The 27,593-nt window shown below is 38.7% G+C and overlaps 1 protein-coding gene across 2 annotated transcripts in view; it reads left to right on the top strand.

Annotated features, from left to right (window-relative positions):
* Positions 1-27,593, top strand: part of MYLK3 (myosin light chain kinase 3) — a 107,267-nt gene that overhangs the window by 39,409 nt on the left and 40,265 nt on the right. For both annotated transcript variants that reach the window (XM_053701886.1, XM_053701895.1), the window contains one exon: positions 3,954-4,050. In XM_053701886.1, the coding sequence (XP_053557861.1) occupies positions 3,954-4,050 (97 nt within the window). The remainder of the gene's footprint in view (positions 1-3,953; positions 4,051-27,593) is intronic.

The following is a 27,593-nucleotide window of genomic DNA, read 5'->3' as shown; positions in this document are numbered from 1 at the left end:
TCTGTGTATTTTTAAATACATATTCAAATATATATATGTATATATCTTTACCTATATATAATCATGTATACATAATGGTATATATATATATATATATATATATTTATATATTATACCAAAATACCATTAGATATAAATAGAAATATGTATTTATGAATAAATAGAACATATTCTGCTATGTGAAGAACATTGGAATGTGAAATATTTTTTCATGTCTGGTTAGTACACTTGGGAATATGCGATCGGGATTGCGCACAGCTAGGGTGTTTTCCACTTTTTTCGTTTAATTGACTTTTATGGGTAAATACGTTATCGCGAATGAAATATTCGAAGTTTGGCCTTTTACGTGTGCTGTGTTAGCGGGCGAGCGAAATAGTTTACATTCGTCTTCTAATACAAGCGCTTTGCGATGCGAGTAAAAAGCTTACTTCTAGTGGAGTCAGTGCTTGAGCAGGACCTTTAAATGCTGCTCCACTTGTAATCTGGCTCAAACTTTTTTAATTATTAGAATTATTAAGGGGGTTGACTAGATTGAAGGAGACAACATCTGAGAGTGAAACTCCTGTCCATAGTCATTCTTCTGCCCACTCTTATACACTGATAGAAGAAACCTTCCCCTGGGTGACCTTAATCTGAAACCCGTCCTCTATCCCTGAGGATCCTGTACAGTTAGAGACCAGGCTTTATGAAAAAGGCTTAATTTGCCATTGTGATTTAGGAGTGGAGGAAGATTTTTTGGACTGTTAAAACTTGTTCCATGAAGGACTAGCTTTCCAGGAAGATCTGAAAGAGTCCTTGTTTCTAATTAGAGGAGAAGGATCATTGGTTCCTTAACTGACAAAAGGAACGAAAATGGTTTGAAAATTTACCTTTTCCCCTTAGACTTGTCTTGAGGAATAAAAGCTCCTTTACCTCTAGTAACAGTAAAAATTATAGCGTCTAAATCAGGACCAAATAAAATCTTTCCCTTAAAAGGAGTAAGCAGTCTAGACTTAGAAATCATATCAGCAGAGCAAGATTTGAGCCACAATACTCTCCTTGTCAAGACTGACAGAGCCATGTTTTTTGGCATTCAACTTGACATCACAAATAAAGGCTTTTGCAGAACTAATTTGTTTCAAACAAGATTTGAAATCTTCAGCAAATCTGTTCAGATAAATTGTTACATCAAAGTGTCGTAGCTGCTGCCACACAAGCAATACTAATTGCTGGTTTAAATAAATATCCTGCTTGAATAAAGGCCCCTCTGAGGAAAGACCCAATTTCCTGTCCATAGGGTCTTTAAAAGAGGTACTATTCTTTGGAGGAATACTAGCCCTTCTTGCAAGAGTAGAAATAGCACTGCCTACATTTGGAATTGTTTCCCAAAGCTCCACACTAGTAGTAGGAAAAGGGAACATCTTTTTAAAAGCAGAAGTTGGATTTGTTGGAAGACCATTGCACCATTCAGTTGAGTCTTTACAGCAGATTTAGAAGTGTATGTTACATCAGATAAAAGCTGCTTCTTGGAGACTTTCTTGTGCTTACTTGGAGGAGGCATAGCTGCCATCATCTCAGATACAGTAGAATGCATATCATTTCTAAAATCTGGAGAAAATCCTGAAGAACTCCCTTGGACTATACAAATACAAGAAGGACAGACTCCTTTAGAGGCAAGAGCAGCAAAAAAATAAAACTGATTAGCTGGAGGTGTGAAAGGATTTAATTGCAAAATATACATTTAACATTAGGGACAATTCCAGAATGCTCCATGAATAATGACAAATTAACCTCTCCAGAGCCAACATTTATATAAGATAGAATGGTATTCAAAGGCGGGAGCACAAACACAGTAACAAGAATCAGCGTTTACTACTGTGTAGAAAAAGTCGGAATGCACAAAATAAAGTTTATATTATAATTAATCACCAGGGAGCACGATAAATAACCAGAGTGTCGGGATCATGCTATAAAATACAAAAAAAAAAATATAATAAAAAATAGTGGACACAGTAATACAAAATAATAGAAAAAGGAGCATGCAAACTACGCAGATTACGCAAAATTTGGGCCTCAACTCAGTCTGAGAACCCCTGTCTCAAGAAAATCTGAAGAGCATGTCCGTTCTTCACCACCCTTCCAGTTAAGTTTAAACTGGCATACCAGTGAGGTGGGAGGGATAGAGTGCTCTTGAGAGTTTTGGAAAACTTTACCTCCTCCTAGTGGCCAGGGAGTGAATCCCATGCCTCTCACCACCTTATGAAAGAAATAGATTGTAAGATACTATACACTACTAGCAGAGTAATCTGATTTGTAATGCCTGCAATATTTAATTTTTAAAGTGCATCCCCTGCTCCCTACTAACTTCCCTCTCCAACAAGCAAATCAGTACATAAGAATAATGCACATACTATCTAGAGTAGCAGTATTATTGGAAAATAGTGGTTTGTGTGTGCAATTAAAGGAACACAGTGGTCAACTTTTTTCTTTAGTTTTATCTAAAAGAGGGGATTTGAAATTGTATTTCAGGGTTTTATTATTTTTAACTTATGTTCTTAACCTAAAGAAGAAAAAACTTTTTATGGTTTGGTGATAGTTTCCTTCTCTGCCAGTAACATAGCGGCAATTGCCCTAATCAGCCACTGAAATTTAATAGGAAGTACAAAACCAATAATTAAGTAATAGTTTCAGTATAAACCTAAACAGCTTTTACTTAAAGGGCTAGAAAGGTCAAAATTCCATTTAGATGAATACATTTCAATTTAAATAGAATCATTTTTGCAATTTACTTCTATTAGCAAATATGCTTCTAGTAAAAGTTATTACTATTTCAGCAGTATACGCACATATGCTACATGTGACTAGAGGATTAGGATTCAAACACCTGCTCAGAGAACTGGTGGGGGTATGTAGTGAGAATATGAGTGATACAAGCCACTGCTGTCTCTTTGCAAAGGGGTGTTGTTTGAATGCTGGTGCATGGGGCACTCACAGCATATGTGTGTATGCTGCTGAAAAACAGTAATGACTTTTACTATAAACATTTTTGGTAATGGAAGTATATTGCAAACATGCTTTTATTAAAAACGTAAACGCACCCATGCACTTTTCAGTAAAATAAATTCATAAATAATTTGACATATGTAAATGCTGCTCATTCATATACATGAAATCTTTTGAGTACAATGTTAAATGAACCTGTTAAATACAGAACATAGGGAATGTATCATCATTTTGCCGGTGCAGTAAACAGATTATATAGAGCAATGCAATGGTCAAATGCTCGCACTAAAAGGATTCTTCTAGTTCTATAAACCTACTAATGAGTACGGAGCATTCTTGGGGCCCCGATTTATGATGGCCCGAAAGGGGTCATATCGCCCTGTTTCCGCGCGAACCTTCAGGCTCGCCGGAAACCGCAGTTAAGAAGCAGCAGTTTTAAGACCGCTGCTCCTTAACTGTATCTGCCGCCTCTAAACGGCGTACAGCAATCAACCCAATCCTATATGATCGGGTTGATTGACACCCCCTGCTAGCGGCCAATTGGCCGCGAATCTGCAGGGTGCGGCATTGCACAAGCAGTTCACTAGAACTGCTTGTGCAATGCTGAATGCAGACAGCGTAGGCTGTCCGCCTTCAGCGATGTCTGTCGGACATAATACGCTGCAGGGTATCATGTCGGACAGACATTAGTAATTCGGCCCCTAGGAGTCTTCTAGTCAGCTGCTATTATCACTATGATTGCTGTCTGTGCTTTTCAATTATGCTTTGATACTTGTTGAAAAGTGAAATTTTATCCACATTACTTACATTTTTTTGAACTCTGCATCTTCTAGTAATGATGTTTAGAGTCAGAATAATATCTTCACCTACTAACTTTTTATAAGCTTTGAGTCTCAGCTGAAAGTTTCAGGTTTAAGGGAATCTATTTAATTCATATTTGCATTTTGTGTTTTGTGTTTTTTTCTTCAAAGGCTAAAGATAAATCTGAAGAGAAAGAAATAATAAAAGCAAAGCATGCTGTCAGCAACCGAGGGGCTCAGTCCGAGGTTCAGAGGCCGTCATTGGCTGGTAAGTAAAAAGTATTTGCTTCGTAGAATTAATGCACATTAAACATACAGAGGAGCCAAGTACAACTTTTTTTATTTTAATTATGAACTTATCTCTTAATTAATGTACACACAAACACATATATATATATATATATATATACATACATGCTCATATAGACACATATACAGGATTTTTATGTTTAAATCTTTTTATTAAGAAAATAACTCATTGAGGCCTATTTATCATATGTCTGTCGGACCTGCAGGCTCGCCAGAAACAAATCTAAACAAGTCAGGAGGCTTGCTTTCCCCAGAAAACATCTGGATAGACGGGTTCCAATGTAGCAAAGGATTCTGGGTAAGATATGCAAATGAGGTTCACAATCACTCATTTTCTTTCATGTAATTGGCAAGAGTCCATGAGCTAGTGTCGTATGGGAGATACAATCCTACCAGGAGGGGCAAAGTTTCCCAAACCTCAAAATGCCTATAAATATACCCCTCACCACACCCACAATTCATTCAGTTTTACAAACTTTGTCTCCTATGGAGGTGGTGAAGTAAGTTTGTGCTTAGATTCTACGTTGATATGCGCTTCTCAGCATTTTTAAAGCCCGATTCCTCTCAGAGTACAGCGAATGTCAGAGGGTTGTGAAGGGAGTATCACCTTTTGAATGCAATGGTTTTCCTCACGGGAGATCTATTTCATAGGTTCTCAGTTTTCGGTCGTAGAGATTTATCTCCTACCTCCTTTTTTCAGATTGACGATATACTCTCATATTCCATTACCTCCACTGATAATTGTTTCAGTACTGGTTTGGCTATCTGCTATATGTGGATGGGTGTCTTTCGGTAAGTATGTTTTCATTATATAAGACACTCTCAGCTAGGGTTTGGCACTTTATGTTTTAATATAAAGTTCTAAATATATGTATTGTACTTATATTTGCCATGAGTCAGGTTTATGTATATTTCCTTTTGCAGACTATCAGTTTCATATTTGGGCAAATATTTTTCTTACATGGGGTATAGTCTTTTTTCAATTGACTGTTTTTTCATTTAAATTCGGGGGCAAAATTAGGCTTGCGAGGGCACAAAATGCCAAAGTTTATTGCTTCATTCTTGGCGCAATAGTTTTTTGGCGCAAAGGTACGTCTGTTGACGCAAATTCGTAATTTCCGGCGTCTTAGTTGACGCCGAGTTTCTTGCACAGGTTGCGTCTTCAATTACGTGAGTGTGTCATTTCCGGATGTTATTGGCGCCAAAACATTTTAAGTTACGTTGTGCGTCATACTTGGAGACAAATAATTTCATTATTTAAAACCCCATTTCTATGTGTCTCTTGCCTTTTTCTATGTCAGAGGGCTATGCTGTTTGCATTTTTTTTCCCATTCCTGAAACTGCCATATAAGGAAATTGATCATTTTGCTTTATATGTTGTTTTTTTCTCTTACATTTGCAAGATGTCTCAATCTGATCCTGTCTCAGAAACCACTGTTGGAATCCTGCTGCCTGATAACAGTTCTACCAAAGCTAAGTGCATTTATTGTAAATTTGTGGAGATTATATCTCCAGCTGTGGTATGTAATAGTTGTCATGATAAGCTTTTACATGCAGAGAATGTGTCCATCAGTAATAGTATAATGCCTGTTGTTCCTTCAACATCTAATGTACATGATATACCTGTTAATATAAAAGATTTTGTTGCTAATGCAATTTAGAAGGCTTTGTCTGCCATCCCGCCTTTTTCAAACCTAAAAGGTCTTTTAAAACTTCTCATAAAGTTTATGAAATTTCAAATGACCGACAACATACTGAATTATCCTCCTCTGATGAGGATCTATCTGATTCAGAAGATCCTTCCTCAGATATTGACACTGACAAATCTACTTATTTATTTAAAATGGAGTATATTCGTTCCTTGTTAAAAGAGGTGTTGATTACATTGGATATTGAGGAAACTAGTCCTCTTGATATTAAAACTAGTAAACGTTTAAATTCTGTTTATAAACCTCCTGTGGTTACTCCAGAGGTTTTTCCAGTTCCTGATGCTATTTCTGATATGATTTCTAAGGAATGGAATAGGCCTGGTACTTCTTTCATTCCTTCTTCAAGGTTTAAAAAATCGTATCCTTTGCCAGCAGTTAGATTGGAGTTTTGGGAAAAGATCCCCAAAGTTGATGGGGCTATTTCTACTCTTGCTAAACGTACTACTATTCCTATGGAAGATAGTACTTCTTTTAAAGATCCTTTAGATAGGAAACTTGAATCTTATCTAACTAAATTCTGGCCATCTTCTCAGGCCTGCGATTTCTATGGCTGATGTTGCAGCTGCATCAACTTTTTGGTTGGAAAGTTTAGCGCAACAGGAAATGGATCCTGATTTCTCTAGCATTGTTCGTTTGCTTCAACATGCTAATCATTTTATCTGTGATGCCATTTTTGATATTATCAAAATTGATGTTAAATCTATGTCTCTAGCTATTTTAGCTAGAAGAGCTTTGTGGCTCAAATATTGGAATGTTGACATGGTATCTAAGTCTAGATTACTATCTCTTTCTTTCCAAGGTAATAAGTTATTTGGTTCTCAGTTGGATTCGATTATTTCAACTATCACTGGGGAGAAGGGAATGTTTTTGCCTCAGGATAAAAGACCTAAGGGTAAATCTAAAGCTTCTAATCATTTTCGTTGCTTTCGACAAAATAAGGAACAGAAACCTAATCCTTCCCCCAAAAAATCTGGTTCCAATTGGAAACCTTCTTCAAGTTGGAGTAAATCCAAACCGTTTAAGAAACCAAAGCCAGTCCCAAAGTCCACATGAAGGTGCGGCCCTCATTCCAGCTCAGCTGGTAGGGGGCAGATTAAGATTTTTCCAATACATTTGGGCAGATTGTGTCCAAAATCAATGGATTCAGAGTATTGTCTCTCAAGGGTACCGAATAGGATTCAGAGTAAGACCTCCTGTGAGAAGATTTTTTCTCTCACGCATCCCAGCAAATCCAGTGAAGGCTCCGGCTTTTCTGAAGTGTGCTTCAGACCTGGAGCTTTCAGGGGTAATCATACCAGTTCCGTTTCAGGAACAGGGTCTCGGTTTTTATTCAAATCTATTCATTGTCCCAAAGAAAGAAAATTAATTCAGGCCAGTTCTGGATCTGAAAATTTTGAATCGTTATGTAAGAGTGCCAACTTTCAAAATGGTGACTATAAGGACTATTCTGCCTTTTTTTCAGCAAGGGCATTATATGTCCACAATAGACTTACAGGATGCATATCTTCATATTCTGATTCATCCAGATCACTATCAGTTTCTGAGATTCTCTTTTCTAGACAAGCATTACCAATTTGTCGCTCTTCCATTTGGCCTAGCGACAGCTCCAAGAATCTTTTCAAAGGTTCTTGGTGCCCAACTCTCTGTAATAAGAGAACAGGGTATTGTGGTGTTTCCTTATTTGTACGATATCTTGGTACTAGCTCAGTCTTTACATTCTGCTGAATCTCACACAAATCAACTAGTGTTGTTTCTTCAAAGACATGGTTGGAGGATCAATTTACCAAAAAGTTCTTTGATTCCTCAGACAAGGGTCACTTTTTTAGATTTCCAGAAAGATTCAGTGTCCATGACTCTGTCTCTAACAGACAAGAGACGATTACAATTGGTTTCAGCCTGTCGGAAACCTTCAGTCTCAATCATTCCCTTCAGTAGCTATGTGCATGGAAGTTTTAGGTCTCATGACTGCAGCATTGGACGTGATCCCCTTTGCTCATTTTCATATAAGACCTCTTCAGCTTTGTATATTGAAACATTGGTGCAGGGATTATACAAGATATCACAATTAATATCCTTAAATCCCAATGTTCGACTATCTCTGACTTGGTGGTTAGATCACCATCGTATAGTTCAAGGGGTCTTTTTTGTTCGACCAACCTGGACTGTGATCACAACAGATGCAAGTCTTTCAGGTTGGGAAGCTGTCTGGGAATCTCTGACAGCACAAGGGGTTTGGAAATCTCAAGAGGTGAGATTACCAATCAATATTTTAGAACTCTGTGCTGTTTTCAGGGCTCTTCAGGTTTGGCCTCTGTTGAAGAGAGAACCGTTCATTTGTTTTCAGACAGACAATATCACAACTGTGGCATATGTCAATCATCAGGGTGGGACTCACAGTCCCCAAACTATGAAAGAAGTATCTCGGATACTTGCTTGGGTGGAATCCAGCTCCTGTCTAATTTCTGCGGTTCATATCCCAGGTATAGACAATTGGGAAGCGGATTATCTCAGCTGTCAGACTTTACATCCGGGGGAGTGGTCGCTCCATCCAGATGTGTTTTCTCAGATTGTTCAGATGTGGGGTCTTCTAGAAATGGATCTGATGGCTTCCCATCAAAACAAGAAACTACCCAGGTACCTGTCCAGGTCCAGGGATCCTCAGGCGGAAGCAGTGGATGCGTTAGCAGTTCCTTGGTGTTACCAACCTGCTTATATCTTCCCGCCTCTCGTTCTTCTTCCAAGAGTGATTTCCAAGATCATCATGGAACAACCGTTTGTGTTGCTGGTAGCTCTGGCATGGCCTCACAGGTTCTGGTATGCGGATCTTGTCTGGATGTCCATTTACAGATGAAGTAAACATATACACAGTTATTAGCGCATAGCGCTAGTTGTATTTCTAACTGACAACACAATAATCAGAAGTTCCTCATATTCCAGCCAGAGCGTGTTTTTTTAGCACTCGAGTGCCTGGCTGGGGAATCTCTTACATCTGTTTTTTTTGCACAGCAATAAGAAGTTCGTTTATATTAATACCAGAGCGTGTTTTGAACACTCAAGTGCCTGGGAACAATTTCGAACTTACAAGACTTCTATTATCATGCTGGTTATATTCTTTTGCCCCATATACCTCTTTTGGCAGTGCTAAATCTAATACCTGATACATGTGTGTGTTTTTTTCAACTCTAAATTATTAATCAGCTGTTTTTTAGCAAGCTTTTGTGAGTCGCATACTGCAGTATCTAGTCAAGATTTTGGTATTCTTTCAGCGTTTTTTGCGCTTTTTCGCCTCTCATGCTTTTTAATTTTGTGTGTGTTTTGTCTGTTTGGAATTTGGGTGGAGAATAGACAACCCAGATTCTTTGTGAATCCCAAGTGTATATATTTAGTAATAAAGCATTTAGACCTCTGTGCAGCCTTGGTCCTTCTTTGATTGAACAGATAGCACATTCAATCCTTTTCTCAGATCATAGTTTCATATTATTCATTTGGGACTGCTAGCACTTAGGATTCTAAGCACCAGATCATTTGTGTAGCACCACATTTTTATTATTGTTTTTCAATTAAACTACTTTCTTGGAAAGTATTGTTCCTTTTGGCCATCTCTTCTGCTAGAAGAGTTTCCGAATTATCTCCTCTTTCTTTTTCATCAGGATAAGGCAGTTTTCATTTAAATTTCTACCTAAGGTTGTAAATTCTATCAACATTAATAGAGAAATGTTGTCCCTTCTTTGTGTCCTAATCCGAAGAATTCTTTGGAGAGATCCTTGCATTCTTTGGATGTGGTAAGAGCTTTGAAGTATTATGTTGAAGCTACTAAAGATTTCAGGAAGACTTCTAGTCTATTTGTTATCTTTTCTGGTTCTAGGAAAGGTCAGAAGGCTTCTGCCATTTCCTTGGCATCGTGGTTAAAGCTTTTGATTCATCAGGTTTATTTGGAGTCGGGTCAGGACCTGCCTCAAAGAATTACAGCTCATTCTACTAGATCAGTCTCCACTTCGTGGGCTTTTAAGAATGAAGCTTAAGTTGATCAGATTTGCAAAGCAGCAACTTGGTCTTCTTTGCATACATTTACTAAATTCTACTGTTTTGATGTATTTGCTTCCTCGGAAGCAGTTTTTGGTAGAAAAGTTCTTCAGGCAGCCGTTTCAGTTTGATTCCTCTGCTAATGTTTGAGTTTTTTTCTCTTTTCATTATTAGAATAAAAACGTATATTTTGGGTTGTGGATTATTTTTTTTCAGCGAAAAAATGGCTGTTATTATTCTGTCCCTCCCTCTCTAGTGACTCTTCTGTGGAGTTCCACATCTTGGGTATTGCTATCCCATACGTCACTAGCTCATGGACTCTTGCCAATTACATGAAAGAAAACATAATTTATGTAAGAACTTACCTGATAAATTCATTTCTTTCATATTGGCAAGAGTCCATGAGGCCCATCCTTTTTATGGTGGTTATGATTTTTTTGTATAAAGCACAATTATTTCCAAATTCCTTTGTTGATGCTTTTTACTCCTTTCTTTATCACCCCACTACTTGGCTATTCATTAAACTGAATTGTGGGTGTGGTGAGGGGTGTATTTATAGGCATTTTGAGGTTTGGGAAACTTTGCCCCTCCTGGTAGGAATGTATATCCCATACGTCACTAGCTCATGGACTCTTGCCAATATGAAAGAAATTAATTTATCAGGTAAGTTCTTACATAAATTATGTTTTTTTTACTTCAGTCTGCTTTTACGCAGACTCCCTTTACACCATAGCATCGCTGTATACACAGCTTTTAAGCTTAGCTAGGGTTAGTACGGTGATTCAGACCATCCCAGGACAGCTGTTTCATGGTTTTTGCCACTCATCAGCTGGGAGTAGGGGAATCACTGCTGGGTGAAGTTGATTTCTGGGCGATGAGTGGCAAAAACCACAAAACAGCTGTCCTGGGATGGTCTGAATCACTGTACTAACCCTAGCTAAGCGATGCTATGATGTAAAGGGAGTCTGTATAAAAGCAGACTGAAGTAAAAAGTGAGTCATTGTGAACCTCATTAGCATATCTTACCCATAATCCTTTACTGCATTGGAAACAGTGTATGTGGATGATCGCAGAGGCATAACTAGAAACATCAGGACCCCAGAGCAAGAATACATAACCCCCCCCCCCCCCCCAAATGTGATTTTTATACATTAAATTATATTTATTTTTTTGCAATTTGGTGCCCTTCCCAATAGTGTTTTAAACAGTAACAGTCAAAGAGTGATTGTCACATCGTAACAGACACACAGCACAGGTACATTGCCAAAGAGTGTCACACAGATCAAGGACTACAAAATGTGTCACACACAAGAACAGTGTCAGAGAGTGTCACACAGCACAGGGACAATGCCAGAGGGTGTTAAACAACACAGGGACAGTAACAAAATGTGTTACACGACACAGGAACATTGCCAAAGTGTGTGCCACACAGCACAGGGCAGTGCCAGATTGTGACACAGCACAAGGACAAACATTTTGGCACACATAAAAATGTTATACTAATAATGGTGACATAAAAATGTCACTGGATTTCCAAAAATGATTTTAAAACATTGATCCTAACTAAATGTCACACTAGGCAAAACATGTGTAATTGTTACACTAGGCAAAATAACAACTGTCCAGTTAATACTATTAAGAGCTAGGAGAAAACAATTTTTCAGGACACTAAAGTCCCAGGCAGTCTGACTATTTTTATAAATAGCAGTATATGGAATATCAGATTTTTTTTTTATAGATAACCATATGCAGAGCATGAACATTTCTTATGTTACTGTGGAATGTGACGAGATTAGTAGCCCCTGGATATTCTTTATGTTCACAATAAATTAACAAAGTCAGATAAGCAATGAGTCACAGTGCTATTGCTAACATTAGGGAAGGGAAATTCTCTCTCCACTCAAGCCAGAGCCGAAATGACACGACCCCCCACCCTGGATCTATAATAATCCATCAGGTTGAGAGCTCCCATAACGCTCACAGATTTGTGTCGGGTCATTATCAATCTTGAGATTCTGGCGGTCTTTTTACCTCTGTCTTTTTACCTCTGTCTTTTTACCTCTTATAAATACTAGTATTTCGGATTGTAGGGTGGCTAATTCTGAAGTTGGGATTCTGATTGGTAGTGCTCTAAAAATGTATAATAGGCTGATTAGTATATTAATTTTTACTGCTGACAATCGACCTAACCAGGAAAAATGGTAAATTTATTCATTTTTGGAGACCTCTTCATATATCTTTAAAAGGTGGAATATAATTATGTTGTATAATTATGTATTATGTTGGAACTGAGTGGTCAAATGGATCCCTAGATATTTAAGAGAGTGTTTAGCCCATTGGAGGTCAAAGTTTATTTCTATGGATTTTAGTGTATGGGGGGGTACCGTAATTGATTAATCCAATACCCTGATATTTTAGAGAATTTATTCAACAGTTATATAGATTTGAAAGAGTGATAAGTGGTTTGGTGATCGTGAGCAGCATATCGTCCACGAATAGGGTCAATTTATATTCAGTGTTTTGTATTTTAACGGCTGAGATACCTGGGCTTAGTCTGATATTAGCTGCAAGGGGTTCAATACAAAGGGCAAATATAAGGGGTGAAAGAGGGCAACCTTGCCTGTTACCATTTAATATGGGGAAAAGTTTTGATTTATAGCCAGCTGAGGAGACCTGCATCTTTGGTGCAGAGTAGAGCACTGTAAGGGCATCTATGAAGAACGCATTAAACCCCATATGGCAGAGTACTGACAGCATGTAATTCCAAACAATTCTATCAAAGCCTTCTCCGTATCCAAGGAGAGGAGCAGAGAAGGCGTCCGAGACTCACTCAGGTAATTCATGACATTAACCATGCATCTAATGTGGTCAGGGGCTTCCCTATCTTTAATAAAGCCCACCTGGTCTGGATGTATCAAAGATGGCAATATCTGTTTGAGGCGATTGGCTAAGATTTTGGCAAAGAATCTTTGCTAACTATTAGTGCTAACTAATGGGGACCACAATAGACAATATATCCCTGAGATCAAGACAATTTAAAAATAAAAAGGCCAGTCTAATAGTTGCTTGTAATGAAGGCAACAGTCACTGAGAATGGAACAACATCGGCCTTATATCGCAAAACCGGAAGTGATACTATTACATAGTGCACACTTCCGGTTCCGATAACTCAGCCTATTAAACCCTGTCTGATACGGAGTGGAATAACATCGGCTCCACATCGCGAACCGGAAGTGATACTATTACGTAATGTACACTTCTGGCTCAGGCGATTCAGCATACTAAACCTCGATCTGATATAAGAGCATAAAAGACAGGACATTTTTTATAAACATATCCTATATAAGTTTCATCAGGTTGAAAGTTGCTAATAGTGGGAAAATTTAACAAATCGGAAAAATTTCGGCAGGATATCGCGAACCGGAAGTGATACTAATACTTAATGTACACTTCCGGTTTCGGCGATTTATGTATTTCAAATGGCACAAATTTAAAGCTAATCATAGAACACACAAGGATAATAAGGGTGGAATAAACAATGGATAACTCATATTACTTTTATTGTTACTTTTACAAATATATAAGAATAGGAACAAAAGCATTTTGATATTTGAATGGGATAGTAATACTTCCGGTTCAAAGGCACAACCTTTTTTGGTGCAAAATTAGCACATTCTGATTGGTACACTACAATATAAAAGGAGGCTTAATCAGTGCTTACCACAATACAGTCTTGAGAAAGGCCCAAGGAAGGGCTGAAACGCGTTGGCTATTGATGGTAAGCCTCATTTCATCTAGCATAGGAATATTATAGCGTTATTGCACTATTTGTCTTTTTTTGTATTCCACAGGTACACTGGGAATTTTTTTGCATTTTTTACGATTCACTTTTTATATTTTATATTTTATATTTTACTTTTTTTCACATTTTGTATTTTATCAACATAAGGACACTCATTTTTTTTATACTTCTTTGTTACATTTTTTGCTGCATTTTTAACCCCTTAATGACAAGTGACGTACCAGGTACGTCCTGCAAAAACTTGCAGTTAGTGACAATGGACGTACCTGGTACGTCACTTGTCTAAGAGAGTGCTGGAAGCGATCGCAATCGCTTCCAGCAGCTCTCAGGGTATTGCAGTGATGCCTCGATATTGAGGCATCCTGCAATACCCTTTAGAAAGCATCCGATGCAGAGAGAGCCACTCTGTGGCCCTCTCTGCACCGGTAGCGATGCGGCCGTTCGTTGGTGGGTGGGAGCTTACAGGGAGGAGGGTGGGCGGCCCATCGCTACCCGGCATCCGGTTCCTTCAAGTGTATTGTGCACGCCGGATGCCGGGAGCGTGCGGGGGCTGCGTGCACGCACGCGCGTGTGTGTGTGCGCGCGCGCGCGCAGCAATCACTGGCACTGCCACCAATGAATTTAGGTAAGGATCTGGATCTGGATCTGGGGGGGGTGGGGGGGGGGGTGGTTGGGGCAGCTACACTTGATCAGGATCTGGATCTGGGGGGGGTGGGGGGGGGGGGGTGGTTGGGGCAGCTACACTACAGAAAAAATAAAACATGTCACAAAACAAAACACTTTTTTTGGGGGGGAAAACTGGGTACTGGCAGACAGCTGCCAGTACCCAAGATGGTGGCAATTAGGTAGGTGGGGAGGGTTAGAGAGGTGTTTGGGGGGGATCAGGGAGGTTGGGGGTTAAGGCAGGGGTCCATCACAGCTGAATAATTTAAAAAAACAAAAAACAAAAAAAAAACACCTTTTATTTTAGTACTGGCAGACTTTCTGCCAGTACTTAAGATGGCGGGACAATTGTGGGGTGGGGGAGGGAAGAGAGCTGTCTGGGAGGGATCAGGGGGTGGGATGTGTCAGGTGGGAGGTTGATCTCTACACTAAAGCTAAAATTAACCCTGCAAGCTCTCTACAAGCTACCTAATTAACCCCTTCACTGCTGGGCTTAATACAAGTGTGGTGCGCAGCAGCATTTAGCGGCCTCCTAATTGCCAAAAAGCAACGCCAAAGCCATATATGTCTGCTATTTATGAACAAAGGAGATCCCAGAGAAGCATTTACAACCATTTGTGCCATAATTGCACAAGCTGTTTGTAAATAATTTAAGTGAGAAACCTAAAATTGTGAAAAATGTCACTTTTTTTTTTATTTGCTCGCATTTGGCGGTGAAATGGTGGCATGAAATATACCAAAATGGGCCTAGATCAATACTTTGGGTTGTCTACTACACTACACTAAAGCTAAAATTAACCCTTCAAGGTCCCTACAAGATCCCTAATTAACCCCTTCACTGCTGGGCATAATACACGTGTGGTGCGCAGCTGCATTTAGCGGCCTTCTAATTACCAAAAAGCAACGCCAAAGCCATATATGTCTGCTATTTCTGAACAAAGGGGATCCCAGAGAAGCATTTACAACCATTTGTGCCATAATTGCACAAACTGTTTGTAAATAATTTCAGTGAGAAACCTAAAGTTTGTGACAAAATTTGTGAAAAAGTGAACAATTTTTTTTATTTGCTCGCATTTGGCAGTGAAATGGTGGCATGAAATATACCAAAATGGGCCTAGATCAATACTTTGGGTTGTCTTCTAAAAAAAAATATATACATGTCAAGGGATATTCAGGGATTCCGGACAGATATCAGTGTTCCAATGTAACTAGCGCTAATTTTGAAAAAAAGTGGTTTAGAAATAGCAAAGTTCTACTTGTACTTATTGCCCTATAACTTGCAAAAAAAGCAAACAACATGTAACCATTGGGTATTTCTAAACTCAGGACAAAATTTAGAAACTATTTAGCATGGGTGTTTTTTGGTGGTTGTAGATGTGTAACATATTTTGGAGGTCAAAGTTAGAAAAAGTGTGTTTTTTTCCATTTTTTCCTCATATTTTATATATTTTTTATATTAAATTATAAGATGTGATGAAAAAAATGGTATCTTTAGAAAGTCCATTTAATGGCGAGAAAAACGGTATATAATATGTGTGGGTACAGTAAATGAGTAAGAGGAAAATTACAGCTAAACACAAACACTGCAGAAATGTAAAAATAGCCATTGTCATTAAGGGTAAGAAAACTGAAAAATGGTCCGGTCATTAAGGGGTTAAAGCACACGGCATTTAATCTCCTTCTTGGACACCTTCACATCTTTTAACCATAGGATATACTTATCAAAGGTTGGATCACCTACAAGGAACTTGGAGCGTCCACGCACATTTTGATTTTTTCACCACACCTGGAATTTTTTCACTACACCTGGAATTTTTTCACTACACCTGGAGACACGACACATTTTTTATTTATTGTCTTTGCTAGACTAACAATCTAGATCGCCATCTTGGACTGCCATCCATATCAGCCAATTTGGGGAAATTTATCTATTAGACCTTTTTACCATTTTGAGATAGTTTCTTTTACCATTCAGGAATATATGTTTTTTATCATGTTATTTATCACATTTTTATTGTAATCATGGATCCATGAATATTTTTATGTATGTTTTGTGATTTTATTTATGTATGTGAATCTATGAGATTAGATATATCGTTGTGTTGAGTAACTTTAACACTATTTTTTAACCTTGTTCAATAAATATATCTGTTATATATCATCTATACCTGCAAAGTGTCATCCAATATCCCTGCCCACTGTGAGGCGCTCCCTAGATCTTTATTCAATACGTATTTTAGAATCTGAAGACAAACTAGGTGTCTTGCTTTTCTGGGGAGCTAGTAGGATATAGAGAAGGCGCTGAGAAAACCTAAAATATTTCACATGGATGATGCACACCAGTCTAGCCATAAAAGGAAATGCAGGAAATGAGCAGCATCCCCCACAATGCACCATAGTCAGCAAGAGAGGTGAGTAAAATGGCTGCCAGCAGCACATGGCAAACAAAACAGGGAAAAAACCCTAACATATTGGGTGCAAAATTACAAGCCATTATTGTTTCCAGCAATGAAACACACTTTTGAAAAACAGATGAGACCCTGGTACTCATGCCACTGCTTTTGTATGCAGCATATTACATTGAAGGTGGCTGTATTTGACATTCTGAATTGAGACTGCAAACTTCCTAACATTTGAAGGTGATGGAAATCTTTGCCAACAATAGTAATGTGTATTTCCAAAAAACTTGGTTAATTCGAAAGATTTGGTTCAGGAGGAATTTGGTCGTCCGAATGTTGTAGGCAGTAGCGTTTAGCTTGGCCCAATATACAGATAAGAATTTCGTTCAAACACAAAATTAATTCAGTTGCATTAGTGTCTATGGGAAGCCCACAAAACATTAATTTTTACAACAAAATTACACTTCTAGGAAATGCCAACACTTAATCAAAAGATTCAGTGCTAACTTGGACACGAGAACATACAGGAACTAGAACAATTTTTACAAGGAGAATTACAATAATAAATTTAAATGAAAAGCATTTGATAATAACAATAACATCAATTATTCAATAATATGACCTTTTTCCGCCACCCTATTGTCTCCCCCCTTCTAACCTTTAACTTCCCACCCAGGGACGGAACTTCTAGTGTAGCAACGTTCGCGGCTGCGACCGGGACTCTGGGGAGGGCCCGCTGCCGGCCAGATATAGGAACGAATCTGATATATACTGTGTGTGCTGCAGTTCATAAATAAGCAGATGACGTGTTATCATGCAAAATGTCCTGTGAATAAGAGAGGGAACACAGTAACAAGTTAAGTGTACGCCTTCAAGCTCTTCCCTGCTACATTCACATGGCGTTCCCGCCAGCAGATCAGCTTCACACTGACTGGTTCAGATTTTTACCATCTTTTGTCCAGCCACGCTCCTATATTCAGCTCAGCATTGGTTCATGGCAGCGCGACGGCATTGAACCGGCGGCACCTATCTCCCCTGGCCAGGACAGCAGCACTGTTAGCACCTAGGAGCAGGACAGCCACCATGGCGGTAAGTACCCGGGGGGCTGTGGGCTCCAAGCTCACCCCTGCAAGCCCTACTATATTCAGCCAGTGTCCATGCCAGCAGGTCAGCTTCACATCGGTACAGACTTTACCACTTTTTGTCTAGTCACGATGCTGAGTTGCGCATCTGACTTGGCATAGATAACTACACATTCTGAATAAAAAGATTAATGTGGAGCGAGCTAAGGTGAGTCGGGAGCGCAACTCAGTAACGCTGCTGGACAAAAAGTGGTAAAGCCTCAACCAGTGTGAAGGTTTAGCGCTCTACCATTCTCCTTTTTCATCAGGCAGCATTGAAGGTTTTTGGCAGTGTGACTGCAAAGTAACAGCGGTCAGCAGCACCCCCTCCCTGGGCCAGTGCAGGGCAGCAGCACCCAGGAGCACAGCAAGCACCAGGAACCAGCAGCACAACTATGGGTTAAGTACCAGGGGGAATTAATGGGGCTGAGGCATAATGACTCATGGGAAAGGAATTAGTTACGATCTGGCTATCGAATGTAGTGATAAATTAGCCCATTCATTGGGAAATATGGCCCTTATTTTTAAAGCCTTACGATTATGTATACTTCATCATGTGGTCTGGGTACACCAGTATTACTTTTCCCCTTGGCATATACAAGGTTAAGGACAGGTCATGTGGTATGTTTAGGAACTAGGCTGTCAGGTTGCCTTTGCTAGCGTGTTATTTTTACATATATGGACCTAGTACCATTTTCTAAATGTGTTTAATTAAATATGTGTGTGTATGAGTGTGTGTATGAGTGTGTGTGTAAATATGTATATGTGTGTATGAATATGTGTGTGTGTGTGTAATTATGTGTTTATCAATGTGTGTATAAATGTGTATGAGTGTATGTATAATATATGTGTAGGTGTAAATGTGTGTGTAAATATGTATATGTGTGTATGAATATGTGTGTGTAGTTATGTGTTTATCAATGTGTGTATAAATGTGTATGAGTGTGTGTGTGTATGTATAATATATGTGTAGGTGTAAATATGTGTAAATATGTATATGTGTGTATGAATATGTGTTTGCTTTTGTGTTTATCAGTGTGTGCGTATAAATGTGTATGAGTGTGTGTAAATGTGTTTGCGTATGTGTGTGTATATATGAGTGTGTGTAAATTTTTATGTGTGTATGAAAATTTGAGTGTGTGATTATGTGTTTATCAGAGTGTGCATATAAATGTGTATGAGTGTGTGTAAATGTGTGTGCATATATGAGTGTGTGTGTGTGTAAATATTTATATTTGTGTATGAATATGTGTTTATCAGTGTGTGTGTGTATAAATATGTATGTATGTGTAAATGTGTGTATAAGTGTGTATGTGTGTGTGTATGAGTATGTATAATATGTGTGTGTGTAAATATGTGTGTGTCCTCTATTTGTGAGGGGGGGGGTGCGGCTAGCGGAACTCTGTTATTGGGGAGTAAAGTGTTCCTCTTTGGCTATATTAAATGTTGGGAGGTATTTAAAGCTGGTGCTTTGGTTAAAAAAAAAAAAAAAAAGTTTGTCTGTCATACCTGGAAATTGCATGACTGAATATACAAAAATAACACCCAGGCTTCCTATTCAGACAAGTACACACACAGGTAAATATAGTAATATGCTGGTGGGCTAGGCTTGCAATATCCCATATCTATAGATAGTATGTATATATGTATGTGTGTGTGTGTGTGTACTTTCTTGTTCAAATATTTCATGCTAAAGTACCCATAATCCTCACTTTCTCACACAGCTGCTCCGTAACAAGTTTATAGTTAGTTATCCATGGAGACACAATAAAAAAAAAAGGGCAGAATGAGGAGAGGTGGCACCAGCAGGCAGAAGAGTTGCTGAATTAGGTAATCCAGTCAATTAATCTGCTGTGAGAATCCAATTTTATAGGGCTTCAACTAGCCTCTGATTACAGTATTATTATTATTATCATTTATTTGTATAGCGCCGCCAAATTCCATAGCGCTGGGTACAATGATAGGGGTATACAACGACAAAGATTTGTGATACAATACAAAACATATCAAGACTAAACAAATCTAGCACAGGAGGAAGAGGGCCCTGCTCCGGAGAGCTCACAGTCTATAGGTTTAGGGTGCAGAGACATAAGGTTGGGGTAGCTTGTTACATCAGTTGTATTTGCAGCAGTGAGTCAGGCAGTTCATGTACATGTATTAGCTTGGTTCGGAGGCGGGATGGAGGAGAGATGGTAAGCCTCTCTGAATAGGTGGGTTTTCAAGGATCTTCTGAAGCTATACAAGGTTGGAGACAGTCTGATGGAGCGGGGTAGAGAGTTCCAGAGGACAGGAGCAGCACGTGCGAAGTCTTGGAGGCGGGAGTGGGATGTAGAGATAACAGGAGTGTAGAGACGTAGGTCAGAGGTTGATCGAAGAGGACGGGATGGGGAGTATTTCACGATGAGAGAGGAAATATAGTTGGGAGTTAGACTGTTGAGTGCTTTGTAGGTTAGGGCTAATACTTTAAATTGTATTCTGGAGTGTATGGGGAGCCAGTGTAGAGACTGGCAGAGCGGGGCAGCTGATGTAGATCGTCGACTTAGGTGGATGAGTCTAGCAGAAGAATATATAATAGATTGGAGGGAGAAGAGGCAGTGTTTTGGAAGGCCATTTAAGAGTAGATTGCAATAATCAATGCGTGACAGGATGAGGGAATGAATAAGTAGTTTTGTAGTTTTTTGAGTAAGGAAGGGACGAATTCTGGAAATGTTGCGTAGGTGTGAACGTCAGGATTTGGTAAGCGCTTGTATATGTGGGTTGAATGTGAGTTCTGAGTCTAGTGTGACCCCAAGGCAGCGGACCTTGGGTGAGGTGTTGAGAATAGAGTCTCCAACCATCAGAGAAATGTCAGGTGTCAGATGTCTCGAAGAGGGGGGAATAAGAAGCAGCTCAGTTTTGGACAGATTGAGTTGGAGGTAGTGTGAAGACATCCAAGAGAAAATTGCAGAGAGGCAGTCAGAAATCTGGTTGAGTAAAGAGGGAGAGATATCAGGAGAGGAAAGATAGATTTGGGTATCATCAGCATATAGGTGGTACTGGAATCCAAAGGAGGCTATAAGTTTTCCATGGCAGGAAAAGCAAGGGGCCCAAGACAGTGCCTTGCGGTACTCCAACTGAGAGAGGCATAGGATCACAAGATATGTTGTTAAAGGAAACTGAAAACGAGCGGTTTGAAAGATATGATGCAAACCAGGAGAGGGCTGTGTCTCGGATGCCAAATGAATGTAGTATTTTTAGGAGGAGAGGATGGTCAACTGTGTCAAAAGCTGCGGACAGGTCAAGAAGAATTAGTAAGGAGCAATGGCCTTTTGCTTTGGCTGTTCTGTTGAGTTTTTAGGGATGGAAACCAGATTGTAGTGGATCAAGTAAGGAGTTAGTTGTGAGAATAAACCTCAAAAGTACACCTCAATGGGAGGAGGGCAAACATGTTTGTTTAAAGCCCCTTGGACACAAACCACAAAAATACACCTCCAAGGAAGCAGGACAGGCATGGTTAGAGTCCCTTGGACACAGCGGGTAACAGTTCATTATGATTTTTTACTTTAACTAATGATGAGCACCACAGAGCAGGTAGGGCAGGACAGGAGAGGCAGCAGAGTTACAGAACTTCTGTTACCAAACTCCAAAAATACACCTCCAAGAGAGGACACACACATGCCTAGAGACCTTTGGACACAGCGGCTATCAGTTTGCAATGATTTATTACTTTATCTGATGATGACCATCACAGAGCAGGAAGGGCAGGAGAGGCAGCCTCAGGCAGCAGACTTAATGAACTAGGTAGGCCTCCAGTACACAAACCTCAAAAACAGACCTCCAAGGGAGAAGGACAAACAAATGCTTAGAGACCCTTGGACACAGCGGCCAGCAGCGTAGCGCATAATTTACCGCCACTGCAACTCTCAATACCAGCGGTGCTTACGGACGCGGCCAGCTTCAAAAACGTGCTTGTGCACGATTCCCCCATAGGAAACAATGGGGCCGTTTGAGCTGAAAAAAAACCTAACACCTGCAAAAAAGCAGCGTTCAGCTCCTAACGCAGCCCTATTGTTTCCTATGGGGAAACACTCCCTAAGTCTGCACCTAACACCCTAACATGTACCCTGAGTCTAAACACCCCTAACCTTACACTTATTAACCCCTAATCTGCCGCCCCCGCTATCGCTGACCCCTGCATATTATTATTAACCCCTAATCTGCTGCTCCGTACATCGCTGCAACCTACGTTATCCCTATGAACCCCTAATCTGCTGCCCCTAACCCCCGCCGACCCCTATATTATATTTATTACCCCCTAATCTGCCCCCCCCAACGTCGCCGCTACCTACCTACAATTATTAACCCCTAATCTGCCGACCGGACCTCACCGCTACTCTAATAAATGTATTAACCCCTAAAGCAAAGTCTAACCCTAACACCCCCCTAAGTTAAATATAATTTTTATCTAACTAAATAAAATAAATCTTATTAAATAAATTATTCCTGTTTAAAGCTAAATACTTACCTGTAAAATAAACCCTAATATAGCTACAATATAAATAATAATTATATTGTACCTATTTTAGGATTAATATTTATTTTACAGGCAACTTTGTATTTATTTTAACCAGGTACAATAGCTATTAAATAGTTAATAACTATTTAATAGCTACCTAGTTAAAATAATTACAAAATTACCTGTAAAATAAATCCTAACCTAAGTTACAATTAAACCTAGCACTACACTATCATTAAATAAATTAAATACAAATACCTACAAATAAATACAAATAAATACACTAACTAAAGTACAAAAAATAAAAAAAGAACTGTTACAAAAAATAAAAAAATAATTTACAAACATTATAAAAATATTACAACAATTTTAAGCTAATTACACCTACTCTAAGCCCCCTAATAAAATAACAAAGCCCCCCAAAATAAAAAAATGCCCTACCCTATTCTAAAATAAAAATTGAAAAGCTCTTTTACCTTACCAGCCCTTAAAAGGGCCTTTTGCGGGGCATGCCCCAAAGCATTCTGCTCTTTTGCATTGAAATAAACATACAATACCCCCCCAACATTACAACCCACCACCCACATACCCCTAATCTAACCCAAACCCCCCTTAAATAAACCTAACACTAAGCCCCTGAAGATCTTCCTACCTTATCTTCACCACGCCGGATATCACCGATCCGTCCAGAAGAGGGTCCGAAGTCTTCCTCCTATCCGGGCAATGTCTTCATCCAAGCGGGGGCTGAAGAGGTCCATCATCCGGGTGAAGTCTTCATCCAAGCGGGGGCTGAAGAGGTCCATCATCCGGCTGAAGTCTTCTATCAAGCGGCATCTTCAATCTTCTTTCTTCCGGCTCCATCTTCATCCCGCCGACGCGGAACATCCTTCCTCCACGACGAACTCCCAACGAATGAAGGTTCCTTTAAGGGACGTCATCCAAGATGGCGTACCTCGAATTCCGATTGGCTGATAGGATTCTATCAGCCAATCGGAATTAAGGTAGGAAAATTCTGATTGGCTGATTGAATCAGCTAATCAGATTCAAGTTCAATCCGATTGGCTGAATGGATCAGCCAATCAGATTGAGCTCGCATTCTATTGGCTGATCGGAACAGCCAATAGAATGCAAGCTCAATCTGATTGGCTGATTGGATCAGTCAATCGGATTGAACTTGAATCTGATTGGCTGATTCCATCAGCCAATCAGAATTTTCCTACCTTAATTCCGATTGGGTTGTAATGTTGGGGGGGGGGGGTATTGTATGTTTTTTTTTACAGGCAAAAGAGCAGAATTCTTTGGGGCATGCCCCGCAAAAGGCCCTTTTAAGGGCTGGTAAGATAAAAGAGCTTTTCAATTTTTATTTTAGAATAGGGTAGGGCATTTTTTTTATTTTGGGGGCTTTGTTATTTTATTAGGGGGCTTAGAGTAGGTGTAATTAGCTTAAAATTGTTGTAATATTTTTATAATGTTTGTAAATTATTTTTTTATTTTTTTGTAACTTAGTTCTTTTTTTATTTTTTGTACTTTAGTTAGTGTATTTATTTGTATTTATTTGTAGGTATTTGTATTTAATTTATTTAATGATAGTGTAGTGCTAGGTTTAATTGTAACTTAGGTTAGGATTTATTTTACAGGTAATTTTGTAATTATTTTAACTAGGTAGCTATTAAATAGTTATTAACTATTTAATAGCTAGTGTACCTAGTTAAAATAAATACAAAGTTGCCTGTAAAATAAATATAAACCCTAAAATAGCTACAATATAATTATTCGTTATATTGTAGCTATATTAGGGTTTATTTTGCAGGTAAGTATTTAGCTTTAAATAGGATTCATTTATTTAATAAGATTTATTTTATTTCGTTAGATAAAAATTATATTTAACTTAGGGGGGTGTTAGGGTTAGACTTAGCTTTAGGGGTTAATACATTTATTAGAGTAGCGGTGAGGTCCGGTCGGCAGATTAGGGGTTAATAATTGTAGGTAAGGTAGCGGCGACATTGGGGGGGCAGATTAGGGGTTAATAAATATTATGTAGGTGTCGGCGGTGTTAGGGGCAGCAGATTAGGGGTACATAGGGATAATGTAGGTTGCGGCGGTATGCGGTCGGCAGATTAGGGGTTAATAAAATTTAATAGAGTGGCGGCGATGTAGGGGGGCCTCGGTTTAGGGGTACATAGGTAGTTTATGGGTGTTAGTGTACTTTAGAGCACAGTAGTTAAGAGCTTTATGAACCGGCGTTAGCCCAGAAAGCTCTTAACTCCTGGCTTTTCTCTGCGGCTGGAGTCTTGTCGTTAGATTTCTAACGCTCACTTCAGCCAAGACTCTAAATACCGGCGTTAGAAAGATCCCATTGAAAAGATAGGATACGCAATTGGCGTAGGGGGATCTGCGGTATGGAAAAGTCGCGGCTGGAAAGTGAGCGTTAGACCCTTTCCTGGCTGACTCTAAATACCAGCGGGCGGCCAAAACCAGCGTCAGGACCCCCTAACGCTGGTTTTGACGGCTAACGCAGAACTCTAAATCTAGGCGTTAGTTTGCACTTGTGCAGTCATGTTTGCTTTAAACTTGTAATACACGTGCAAATTAGCATAGATGCAGATTTTTATTATTTTGGGGGGCTTTTTATTTTATTAGGGGGATTAGATTAGGTGTAATTAGTTTTAAAATTTTTTAATTATTTTATTATTTTCTGTAATTTAGTGGGATTTTTTTCCGTACTTTATTTTATTTTATTTCATTGTAATTAATTTTAGCTAATTTAGGGAATTAATTTAATTATAGTGTAGTGTTAGGTGTAATTGTAACTTAGGTTAGGATTTATTTTACAGGTAAATTTGTACTTATTTTAGCTAGGTAGTTATTAAATAGTTTAATAACTATTGTACCTAGTTAAAATAAATACAAAGTTGCCTGTAAAATAAAAATAAACCCAAAGCTAGCTACAATGTAACTATTAGTTATATTGTAGCTATCTTAGGCCTAGATTTGGAGTTTGGCGGTAGCCGTGAAAACCAGCGTTAGAGGCTCCTAACGCTGGTTTTAGGCTACCGCCGGTATTTGGAGTCATTCAAAAAAGGCTCTAACGCTCACTTTTCAGCCGCGACTTTTCCATACCGCAGATCCCCTTACGTCAATTGCGTATCCTATCTTTTCAATGGGATCTTTCTAACTCCGGTATTTAGAGTCGTGGCTGAAGTGAGCGTTAGAATTCTAACGACAAAACTCCAGCCGCAGAAAAAAGTCAGTAGTTAAGAGCTTTCTGGGCTAATGCCGGTTCATAAAGCTCTTAACTACTGTGCTCTAAAGTACACTTACACCCATAAACTACCTATGTACCCCTAAACCGAGCCCCCCCCCCCCACATCGCCGCCACTCGATTACATTTTTTAACCCCTAATCTGCCGACCGCCACCTACGTTATACTTATGTACCCCTAATCTGCTGCCCCTAACACCGCCGACCCCTATATTATATTTATTAACCCCTAACCTGCCCCCCACAACGTCGCAGCCAGCTACCTACAATAATTAACCCCTAATCTGCCGACCGCAAAGAGCCGCCACCTACGTTATCCTTATGTACCCCTAATCTGCTGCCCCTAACACCGCCGACCCCTATATTATATTTATTAACCCCTAATCTGCCCCCCTCAACGTCGCCTCCACCTGCCTACACTTATTAACCCCTTAGCTGCCGAGCGGACCGCACCGCTATTATTATAAAGTTATTAACCCCTAATCCGCCTCACTAACCCTATAATAAATAGTATTAACCCCTAATCTGCCCTCCCTAACATCGCCGACACCTAACTTCAATTATTAACCCCTAATCTGCCGACTGGAGCTCACCGCTATTGTAATAAATGTATAACCCCTAAAGCTAAGTCTAACCCTAACACTAACACCCCCCTAAGTTAAATATAATTTTAATCTAATGAAATTAATTAACTCTTATTAAATAAATTATTCCTATTTAAAGCTAAATACTTACCTGTAAAATAAATCCTAATATAGCTACAATATAAATTATATTTATATTATAGCTATTTTAGGATTAATATTTATTTTACAGTTAACTTTGTATTTATTTTAACCAGGTACAATAGCTATTAAATAGTTAAGAACTATTTAATAGCTAAAATAGTTAAAATAATTACAAATTTACCTGTAAAATAAATCCTAACCTAAGTTACAATTAAACCTAACACTACACTATCAATAAATAAATTAAATAAAATACCTATAATTATCTACAATTAAACCTAACACTACACTATCAATAAATAAATTAAATACAATTCCTACAAATAAATACAATGAAATAAACTAACTAAAGTACAAAAAATAAAAAAGAACTAAGTTACAAAAAATAAAAAAATATTTACAAACATTAGAAATATATTACAACAATTTTAAACTAATTACACCTACTCTAAGCCCCCCAAAATAAAAAAAATGCCCATCCCTATTCTAAATTACTAAAGTTCAAAGCTCTTTTACCTTACCAGCCCTGAACAGGGCCCTTTGCGGGGCATGCCCCAAGAAGTTCAGCTCTTTTGCCTGTAAAAAAAAAACATACAATACCCCCCCCAACATTACAACCCACCACCCACATACCCCTAATCTAACCCAAACCCCCCTTAAATAAACCTAACACTAAGCCCCTGAAGATCTCCCTACCTTGAGTCGTCTTCACCCAGCCGAGCCAAATTCTTCATCCAAGCGGAGCAAGAAGAGGTCCTCCATCCGGTAAAAGTCTTCATCCAAGCGGGGCAGAAGAGGTCTTCCATCCGATTGAAGTGTTCATCCAAGCGGCATCTTCTATCGTCATCGTTAGTTTTAATTGTAGATAATTATAGGTATTTTATTTAATTTATTTATTGATAGTGTAGTGTTAGGTTTAATTGTAACTTAGGTTAGGATTTATTTTACAGGTAAATTTGTAATTATTTTAACTATTTTAGCTATTAAATAGTTCTTAACTATTTAATAGCTATTGTACCTGGTTAAAATAAATACAAAGTTACCTGTAAAATAAATATTAATCCTAAAATAGCTATAATATAAATATAATTTATATTGTAGCTATATTAGGATTTATTTTACAGGTAAGTATTTAGCTTTAAATAGGAATAATTTATTTAATAAGAGTTAATTAATTTCGTTAGATTAAAATTATATTTAATTTAGGGGGGTGTTAGTGTTAGGGTTAGACTTAGCTTTAGGGGTTAATACATTTATTACAATAGCGGTGAGCTCCAGTCGGCAGATTAGGGGTTAATAAT

Source organism: Bombina bombina, chromosome 1 (assembly GCF_027579735.1).
Source record: "Bombina bombina isolate aBomBom1 chromosome 1, aBomBom1.pri, whole genome shotgun sequence".
NCBI lineage: Eukaryota > Metazoa > Chordata > Amphibia > Anura > Bombinatoridae > Bombina > Bombina bombina.
Note: the sequence above shows the minus strand (reverse complement) of the source record. Positions and strands in the feature narration are given on the sequence as shown.